Here is a 10,595-nt window from a genome sequence, read left to right as displayed (position 1 = left end):
CACATGCCTGTGATCCCAGCTACTCGGGAGGCTGAGGCATGAGAATTGCTTGAACCCGGGAGGTGGAGGTTGCCATGAGCTGAGATCGCGCCACTGCACTCCAGCCTGGGTGACAGTGTGAGACTCCCTCTCAAAAAGTAAAAAATAAAATATCAATATTGTATCTTCAATAATTTACCTTTCATATGGTCTAAACAGGTTTTTGTTTTGTTTTGAGACGGAGTCTTGCTCTGTTGTCCAGGCTGGAGTGAAGCTGTGTGATCTCGGCTCACTGCAACCTCTGCCTCCCGGGTTGAAGCAATTCTCCTGCCTCAGCCTCCCGAGTAGCTGGGATTACAGGCTCCCCCGACCATGCCCGACTAATTTTTGTATTTTTAGTAGAGGGAGTTTCACTATGTTGGCCAGGCTGGTCTCGAGCTGACCAGCGTGATCCGCCTGCCTTGGCCTCCCAAAGTGCTGGGATTACAGGCATGAAACACCACGCCAAGCCAGGTCTAAAGAGTTTTAAAAATATAAAGTCGTTATAAAGAACTCTCAAGTGTGTTGCAATAAATGCTGGATCGACGCTGTTACCAAGAATAAACTAGAACTGATAATATATGCCATGTCAGAGAAGGAACTAGACTCCAGAAAACAGGAGAAGGTAGTTCTCCTTTACCTTGCTGCCTAATGCTAAAGTGTCAGAACCACAGTAAAGCCAGCAACATTTGAGACCAAACCCGAGGACAGTCCTCAGGATTTTACAGGTGAGGGGCCTCGGCTTCAGGGAAGTGGCTTGTGAAACACCTTTTGAGGGGCCATTATGTAATAGCCAGAGTTGCTTTCCAAAAAAGAAATAGCCTCGAGCTGAATGGGGAGAGAACACGGGGCATTGCTATTGGGTTCACAGCTGTCTTGGGCTAATCAGGGCAAAGTGTAGCACTATGACCTATGCAGAGTTAGCTCGCCAGGGACAGCAGCTATTCTAGAGAACCTTTTGCTTTTAGCTTTGTATTCTAGGATTGGGTGAGGTGAGGGATGCGGGCGCCCATCCCACGTGTGGCAGTGGGAAACTAATGGAATTAAGGGAGTTCACTTCCCGGCTCGCACTCCGGGGGCGGGAGGGTGCTGCCACCGCCTCAGGTCGCGCGCTCCTTAGGCTTCCCTCTCACGGTTAGCGCTACGGCTCCAAGGCTGGCGCCTGCTCTTCTTCATCTCCCTCCCCGGCCCTTGGCAGGAGCCTCGCCCTACATTGGCTCTTCAAGTCCGGGCGTCCCCTTCATGTGGGAGACACAGCCCAGACCATTCCATCACCCTGGATTCTGCCCGGACCAGCGACCTCGCCGAAGATTTCTCCAGCAAGATTGTTTTAAATAAAGTTTTTGCCATCAAAAAAAAAAAAAAAAAAAAGGAGGTGGGAAGAAGAGGGAGGCCTAGTCACCAAATGGTTGGCCAATCCACCGCGAAGGGGCTGAAGCAGGAAGCAGCGATAGTCATCGGTAATTGGCTGCGCTGGAAGCCTGTCTGGACTGTACCACCTCAGTAGGAGAGGGGTTGCTGAATTCGAGAAGGTAGCTGTTTGCTTTTGAGTACTTCTAGTACACACACATAATTCTTTTCTTATTTCCGGGGGTTTTTGCTTGGATTCAGTGGGAATACAACAGGACGCAGGAGAAGGGAAGACTCTCCTGGCCATTTCCTCATTCCTGACTCCTGTGCATTAGGCCAATCCTTGTCTCTTAGTTGTCTCCGCAACCCCACGGCCTTACGTGCGCGCTCTCGTTTTCTCGCGTGCGTACGACGCTATGTTGCTGCAGCCAATCAGGCCGCGAGGTCGCCGCGGTCGCCAGGGTTCGCGCGCACGCCCCAGATCGGAGTCGGGGTGGGGGCTATGGGTGAATGGGAGAGTGAGCGGGGGTGGGCGCGGCAGCGCGAGCCGCATGAATGAGACAAACGTGCGCCGCGCGAGACGTCGCGCGAGCCCGGACCAGGGAGCCAATGGGAAAGCTGGAAGGGTTCGAGACCCGGCACTGAGGGCAACGGCCGCGCGCCGGCTCCTAGACGAGCGACGCCTGGCGGGAGCGCGCGGCAGCGGGGCGGGCGTGGAGCGTGCGGGGGCCGCGCGCTGCTTCTCTGAGGCAGGACGGCACTGCCGGGAGGCGGCGGTGACAACGACGGCGGTGGTGACGGGCACCGGGCTCGGGGGTGAGTGCGGAGGACACCGGTCCCTGCGGAACCGGAAGTGCCGGACCAGCGAGGTGGGAGGGGAGGGTGACCTCTAGGGAAGGGGGACCGACGACGGTGAGGGGGTTAAGGCCCCATTTCTCCTCTGGGCTGGGTCTTCCAACCGCGGCGGGACCCGTGGGCCCTGGAAACGGACGACGAGTAGAGGCCGGGGATCCATGACCGCCAGGGTTCGGAACGGGTTAGAGACGGCCACTCAGCTCGAGACCGCGGTCCCCGGTGCCTGGCGCCCAGCCGCCGCCCCTTCCGCCCCCGGCCCTGCGCCCTCGGGCTCTGCGGTCCCCGCAGACCGTCTCTCAACCTCGGTGGGCCTGGCCGCCGTGGATTCCTTCTTCTCGGTTTCAGCGGTCGTCAGCCTTGCCCCAACGGGTGATTCTCCTTGCCCCAGTCCCGTGGTGGGGACCGGGTGCTGTTTCCCTTTTACCGCTCTGCGGTTCGTGTCCCTCACTCCACTCTGCTGATACTTATTTTGGCTCAAGCTTCATCCTGTTACCTGTTCTCTCTCACCCGTCCGCTTCCTCCTCCTACCGCCAGCCAGCCGAATGCTCCATGCGTTTAGTACTTTGTACTTTTTAAAGTGGAGCTCGAATGCGTTTGTCAATATTTTACCTATATAAATTGCTTTTTGGGGCAGGCAGATGGAAAGTGTTTTACCCACTTGGCCAAATGAAACACTGAAATAAGAAGTAAGAAAGTTGCTAAAAGTTATGAAGGCAGTTGTAGGATCACATATACGTTGTACGCTAGACTATTTTTCTGCCTTGGATTCTTCACTTCCTGGTTAATGCCATCTTGACCAAGTGGATCTAACATTTGCATATCATCCTTCCTTCTATCTCAGTATCCCTCTGTCCTGGATCAGATATCTTCGGAATGCTCATTATCACCCATTGTATAAACTTAATGTTTACAAAATTATATTGCCATGTATTTTGCTACCTCGGTATATAATGATAACACCCACATTAAACTTCTTGGCCACCCACATTAAACTTCTTGGCTCTTTCTCCCATACCTTGACATGTGAATTATTCCATGGTACCTCCATTACTGTGCATTTAGATTTACTCTATTGTACTGTTACACCGCTTATTTCAACAAAAAATAGTTGTGTTGTCCTTGGTACTGCTGGTGTCCACCTATTTAAGGAAATACCTGTATTAAACCTTATTAAAGCCTTCAAACCACATATCCTGTATTGTTTGTTTTACATATACATATTTCCATTTCATAGTTTACTCTGTGCCTCAATATGGCATACATATTACTTTTTTTCTTATTTTTGAGACAGAGTCTGGCTCTGTCGCCCAGGCTGGAGTGCAGTGGCTGCTATCTTGGCTCACTGCAACTTCCACCTCCCGGGTTCAAGCGATTCTCGTGTCTCAGCCTCCCTAGTCGCTGGGATTTCAGGCATGCCCCATCACGCCCTGCTCATTTGTTTGTATTTTTAGTAGAGACAGGGTTTTGGTATGTTGGCCAGGCTGGTCTCGAACTCCTGACCTCAAATGATCCGCCCGCCTCGGCCTCCCAAAGTGCTGGGATTACAGGCGTGAGCCCCGGCGCCCGGCTGGCATACATATTCTTGTATACTTTTTTGATACTAGTATGGATTCAAACTATTGACTCTGATGAACCATACTCACCCTTGTGGTTTCATCCTACTATCTGCAGCACATCCTTCTGCTAAGAATTGGTTCATCTTTATTTACACCCAATAAATTCTTAGGTTTTATGATTTCCCTTCTATTGTGTAGCCCCCAAGCATCTCAGATGCTGATCTCTTTTGTATTCCCAGTATTATACTCCCAAAATTGCATGGCCTTTCATGACTCTGTATTACTATGTCAATATTAGTCCAAGTGACTTTTTTCCTGTGGAAAATATATGAAATAATATATAGTATCTAAATGATATTCTACTCTAGATAAAATTTAAGTAGTATGATTTTCCATCTTTTCTAGTCTTTGGGATTTTGAGGGAAAAGTTTGCTTTAATAGTACATATTGGCTGGGCAGGGTGTCTCACACCTGTAATCCCAGCACTTTGGGTGAGGAGGCAGATCACCTGGAGGTCAGGAGTTCGAGACCAGCCTGGGCAACATGGTGAAACCCCATCTCTACTAAAAATACAAAATTAGCTGGGCGTGGTGGTGCCCTCCTGTAATCCCAGCTGCTCGGGAGGTGAGACAGGAGAATTGCTTGAATCCGGGAGGCGGAGGTTGCAGTGAGCTGAGATCACACCATGCACTTCAGCCTGGGTGACAGAGGGAAACTGTGTTTCAAAAAAAAAAAAAAAAAAGTACATATTGTCTACAAATCAAGAATTTGCTTTTGTTAACAAAGTTACTGAGGCCTACATTCCAAATGTTAGGCTTCCATTCCTGTAGGAAACTGAGAGTTAAATAATCATTAAATCAGGGACTAGAGAGGATTTATGTTTTCTAGGACTATAACAGTTTCTTAGAATCTTTGGGCGCTCTCTGTGTTCTAATACTGCTGTTTGGCCCTCTGAAACCCTAATTTTAAAGAGAGAAATGAATCATAAGGGAAGGCACCTTTGCCTTCCATGCCATAGGTGAGAGAGGAAGTGGTACATTGTAGGGCACATTTATATTTTGTTATCTGAATCTTCGGATTTTTTTTTTTTTTTTTTTTTTTTTGAGACAGAGTCTTGCTCTGTTGCCCAGGCTGGAGTGCAGTGGTTCACTGCAACCTCTGCCTCCTGGGTTCAAGTGATTCTCCTGCCTCAGCCTCCTGAGTAGCTGGGACTACAGGCGCCCACCCGGCTAATTTTTGTATTTTTAGTAGAGAAGGGAATAAAACTACTTTCTTTTAAAATTCTAACTTAAAATTTTTGGCTTGCAGATTCCAAGTTATCATCTCTGGGCAGGTGGTGGATGAAAAGGTAGAAAGGGTTTGTGTCACCAGAGGGGCATGTGACCTCTTGAGTTCTGAACCTGAGGTGATTCAGTGGAATGTCCTCGGGCATTCTGTAGCCTTCAATTTTAAAGAGTGGGATAAGGGACTGCGTCACCAGATAATGTGAGTAAAGTGCTTTTAGATCACCAGATGAAAAGCATCTTATAAAATCCCAAGGTGCTGGTGTTAGTTTGTTACTGTCATCAACAGAAATAATTGTTACTTTTAATCATATTGGGGCAGGTGGGGCTCGGTTACCTTAGGCCAATATAGGAATAATAAACTGTTGAATTGGGAAAAAAGGACCAACCCTATGCTATGCTTATTCAGTTTCTCATAGAGGGCATCATGCCTTTCTCTGCAAGAACATTTCTTACCCAGCGTTCTAATGGGTGATTCCAGAAGACCAAAAATTCAGCTTCTGCCTCTTCAGGATTGTAACTAAAAAGCATAGAGGAGCAAGAGAAACACACAGAGAAAGAAAATGAGACTTGCTGTCCTAATTTTGAGGTTAATTTTTTTCTTTTTTCACTATAACAATAAACACTCTTCTTGTCCAAAGAGAAATCTTTGTTCTAGGACTGCCCTTCACTGCTGTGCCCTTGTTTGTGATTTTGATATTCTTGGTATTTGTTACTACCATCTATGTCAGGTGAGAAGGGCCCCTTACAAGAGCTAGTCCTTTGATGTCCTTTGGCCAGGTGAAGCCATGTTCTGCTTCCAATCTGAACAGAGCAAAGGATTCTCAAATCAGTTTTCCTCTGAATTCAGAGTCCTTTCTTACCTACATACATGTAAGTGAAATGGAAAACAGTCTTTCTTTCAGAAAGTACTTTTTAACAGCAGCCTGTGGAATTTTAGCCTTGGTGTCTAAGAAATACCCTGAAAGAATTCTCTGATAAAGATACTTGTTTTTCTCCAGGTGAGACACAGTAACCCGGTTGAACTCTGCATCTGGAAAGCTGAAGACTGAAGAAAGATAAGAGACATTGACTAGTCTGGAAACAGGGACATCTTTGGAACTTCGTTTTCATCCACAGTAAACTTTTGAAGTGTCATCAATTGGAATTGATTTCTTCATCTTATTCTGCCTATTGGGAAGAACATGGCTTCAAGGATTTTAAGTTTCCCTTTAGTTTTACATGAACTCTATAGGAAACAGAGCCCTTAAAGGGCTTGGGAATAACAAGAAGAGATTGAAGACAGACAAGCTTGCCCTGTTTTCCTTGCCCCTTCAAAGAAAAGGATTTACAGCTCAAACTTACAACAGCTGTTGTCCAGCTTTAGCCATCAAGAGAGAAATAAATTAAACCACCATTGCCAGACTACAAGCCCTGGTGAAGTCAGGGTGTGGGAGTGGTGGCATTGAGAAGACTACCTAAAAGAGACAAAGACTGCAGTAAACACAGCTCCTCTTTAAAGTTGGAAGGGGCCTCAGGTTCTTTCTTGGATTGAAATAGAAATAGAAACACAGGGCACACCTCTTTTAGGTGCAGCTCACATTTTATGGAACTGTAGTCGTGGAGGTACTGTAGTATCTCCTCAGAAGAATTTTTCTTTGCCCAAAGTTTTTTTGCCATACCCTGATATTCTCTCCTTCTTTTGAAGACCTGCCTCCATCCATGAGCTGTATCTTGATCTGTCTGACTGCCCATGTTTTCCGCCTGCAACCACTTGCATGTGTACAGCCTACTGTTTGTCTCCAGTTTTTAAACTGTACAAGTTGTGTTTCTTAATCTTCCCTTCTGCCTTGTTCTGGGGAGGTGGTTATTCATCATTTGGAATCACCTTTCCCCCTCCCATGTGCTTTCCTTCATTTGAGATCTTTTGACCTTTGGCTTTATTTGGGAGGGGGAAGGGTGATAAAGTTTTCTGTTTCCCTGGTTTTCTTTTGTACTCCTCTCTGTTGCTTCCCTCCTCCCATTTTCTTGTCTGTTCTGCCGCTGTGTGGGCCTGGGCTATGCGGCAGGGCAGATTTCCCATCAGAGCTCCAACATGCCCGCAGAGTCTGGAAAGAGATTCAAACCCAGCAAGTATGTCCCGGTCTCTGCAGCCGCCATCTTCCTAGTGGGAGCTACGACACTCTTCTTTGCCTTTACGTGAGTTTTCTCCCATCAGGGATGTTTGGGTGGGTGGATACTCCATGGGAAGTGAGGAGATACGCTTTCTCTTGAGTTTTGCAAAGCCCAGTGACTGAGAGGGCTCAGTGTCTGGTACAGGTAAATCCAAATCCCAGAGACATGTAAGAAAAATGAGATCAGGCTTGTTATCAATTTTACTTTGCTGAATCTTCTACCTACCCTTTCCTCCTTTATTTTGGAATCATAGATGTCTTCATATTTTTCTACCCAGCTCCATCATTAGATGATCCTAAACTAGGAAGGAAGTGGGAGGAAACCACCAGAGAGGCTTAAAGCAGTTTAAGCAGTCAATTCTATGAGAAAGAGAACTAGACTAGACTAAAGGCTTTTTTTTTTTTTTTTTGGAAGACAGCATCTTGCTCTGTCACTCAGGCTGGAGTGCAATGTCGCGGTCTTGGCTCACTGCAACCTCCGCCTCCCGAGTTCAAGTGATTCTCCTGCCTCAGCCTCCTTAGTAGCTAGGATTAAAAGTGCCAGCCACCACATCTGGCTAATTTTTTAATTTTCAGTAGAGATGGGGTTTCACCATATTGGCCGGGCTGGTCTCAAACTCCTGACCTCAAGTGATCCATCCACCTTGGCCTCCCAAAGTGCTGGGATTACAGGTGTGAGCCACCATGCTGGGCCGACTAAAGGCTTTTTAAATGCTAATGGCTTTTTTCCAGGATGTCTGAAGCTTAGGTGTGAGATTGTGGAAACTGAGAGTACTGGAAAATTTCAGAATTGATTTATAAGATACACCAATGAGAGAGTTTTGGCTTTTAGTGCTACCCAGATGGTTTTCTTTGTACTCTTAAGAGCAGAAGCCTGGAGAAGTGAAGGCCACTGAGAAAGGAAAGGGTAAGTTGTATTTGGGAAGAGAGTCCTAAAAGAGTCCCTTTATGTTAGTTTCTGCCGAGGGAATGTCAGTAATTTTCCCATTACTTGGTTCTGTTGGGAAAAGCAGTTGGTATGAAAAAATTTCCCATTTGGGATCTAGGATCTGCATCATTCTCACTTTGATCTTCAGACTTTGTTCATTTACTTGTTATTGGAAGAGACTGAGTGATTTAACCCTTCCCTTTTTCCTCAGGTTTTTTTTTTTTTTTTTAAGCTCTTGACCATCTGGAAGGCATCCTTGCTGTCACTTGTTTATAAATTAACATGTACCAGGCTTCTGAGCCTTATACTGTTGAGTCATTGATTTAGCGCTCTAGTTGCAGCTCTTGGAATCATCAGAGCATGCTGGATCTTCTGGGAAGTTACTTTGTCATGGTTCAGGCTCAAACCTAGTTGTGAAGTGTTATTCAGAGCAACATGAGGATGCTGGAAAGAGGAAGAAGTGAATTGAAGTGGTAGGGAATAAAAACACTTGGGCTCATTGAAGTAGAGATTGTTGGGGTGGAGGCAATTATACACAGAAGTTAAATCTGAGGTAGGAGGGAAGGAAAACTCCCCATATTTAGCTTTAGAAGCCAAAAGATATTCTGAAAAATGTGGGTCACATTGTCTAAAGAGTCAGCAAAGTAATACTGATGTATTTCTCTAGTTTTTAAAGAAGAGAAAGAATCACTATCTAAGGCATGAACACCATCCTACTTCTCACCTCCTCTGAAGCAGAGAAGTTGTAGATTTTTTGGCCCCCAGCTCTGAGCTTGAGCATACCTGCTGGAGTCTCTCAAAGATCTAGAGACAGTGCTGCTTTTCTCTGACTTAATATTTTCTTCATAATCTTTTCCTCTTGCTTAAACTCAACATGTTCAGTGTTCTGTCCTTCTTCATGCATTTACTACCAGAAAGAGGGGTGAGTCTTTGGTGTCAGAACTTGTTTTGGTTTTTGCTAATATGGCCAGTAAGTAGAATCAAAATTTTAACCAAGGGACATTTATATTATATCTTAGTATCCTGTAACAATTTTGGTTCTGGGTCAAGAGGGGTATGTGCAAGACCAGTTTGACACCCTTAGGTCTGCTCAATTGGGGAGGGTCTATTTTCCTTTAAGAGGCAAAGCCTTTGGAGAAGGAAATTGAGGGGACTAAGTGATTTCTGTCTTTCAAGCTCCCTCTTCTTGAGATAGGGCAAGCAGAATCCTTGTTTTTAATTTGCTAATCTGGAACCATTGAAGTGTTTGACTGGTTATACCAGTTTGCCTACAAAGAGTTGTCCTGACATAGGCATTTTCTCAACTGATAGTTGAAGTTGTTTAACCTACTTTCTCATTCCCTGGTGCCAGTAAAGTAGGAGCCCTCCTTATTCCATGGTCTCTTAGCTCTAGGAAAAAGGATTTTGGAGGACAATATTGACCCTATTTGGAATTATTGCCTCTCATCCAAAGTTAGAAGAACCCTAAGTCATAGCTGGAGTTCCTTCCCCCTGGTGCTAGTTTCCACAGGACCAATTTCTGGACTCCGTCTTTTCCTAAGCATCTCCCCTATTCACCTTGTGGGGGCATAAACACCTTGTTTATCTTACTCTAGCACCTAGCTTGGGTAATTCTGAAATTCTCATCTCCTCTTCTCCATCTGACTAGAGTGTTTCCTCTATAAGCATATATCTGGGCTGAGGCACCACTGTTCTTAAAAACTATCCTCTCATGTATTTTACCTCTTTCGAGGTTCAGTTCCTTGGAGAATCCCCTGTTTAAAACCATACAACCTAAAACAGAGTTCAGGGTTTCAGATGGAGAGGCAAGAGGAAAGCTCTCTGAACTAGCTCCTATGTGGGGCTGTAAATCTGTAACTACTCTATCATCCTCCTATTCTCTTCACTAGACTACAACTAGCTACATTATTAGAAGCCCCAGGTGAGAATTACTTTGGGATATAGAGGACTGTGAGTAGGAGGGAGAGTCCCTTTCAGGTAACAGACATAATTAGTGGAGGCATGTAGACTTCAACTAATTAGGAACAATTTACCTTCCTTGTTTCTTTGTTAAGCTGGGGAAAGCTATGAGCAGAAATTACTAGTTGAGTTTGCATCAAAGAAATAGTGATCTGCCCCAGAGAATCTTGAACGGAACAGTTGAGGCCTTCCTCCCGGAACCCTAATCCCTCTCATTCCCTGAATTTGTCCAGCACTAAAACTAAGGAATGGTGGGGATCCTGTCTTAATTCTTTTCTGTTTTCACTATTTGGGAGGGAGAGTGTCTGCTGAAGTAACTTCTACCTCCCAGTTAGTAACTAGACTTCATTTAGGATAACTACTTGGATGCTTATCTATCTTAGTTTAATCTTGTTTTTTGACTGGCAGAGGGGCAGTCCTAGGTAAGTGGGATAAGCACTCTTTGGGGGAGGTCAGGAGATTGATTCTGGTGAAGTCTGTTAACCTTTGTGGA

General features: G+C 45.7%; 1 protein-coding gene across 4 annotated transcripts in view; it reads left to right on the top strand.

Moving 5' to 3' along the window:
- The first annotated feature begins 2,046 nt into the window (after positions 1-2,046).
- The window catches only part of ZDHHC5 (zinc finger DHHC-type palmitoyltransferase 5), a 33,177-nt gene continuing 24,628 nt past the window's right edge, over positions 2,047-10,595 (top strand). Inside the window, exons 1-3 of one of the 4 annotated variants that reach the window (XM_063671807.1) lie at positions 2,461-2,592; positions 5,472-5,651; positions 6,064-7,240. In XM_063671807.1, the coding sequence (XP_063527877.1) occupies positions 7,137-7,240 (104 nt within the window). In that variant the 5' untranslated portion in view covers positions 2,461-2,592; positions 5,472-5,651; positions 6,064-7,136. Of the gene's footprint in view, positions 2,185-2,460; positions 2,593-4,882; positions 5,652-6,063; positions 7,241-10,595 lie in introns of those variants that run through there. The other 3 variants (XM_054438302.2, XM_054438303.2, XM_054438305.2) reach the window with 3 other exon arrangements.

Source organism: Pongo pygmaeus, chromosome 9 (assembly GCF_028885625.2).
Source record: "Pongo pygmaeus isolate AG05252 chromosome 9, NHGRI_mPonPyg2-v2.0_pri, whole genome shotgun sequence".
Classification (NCBI taxonomy): Eukaryota; Metazoa; Chordata; class Mammalia; order Primates; family Hominidae; genus Pongo; species Pongo pygmaeus.
This window is presented reverse-complemented; position numbering and strand designations above follow the sequence as displayed.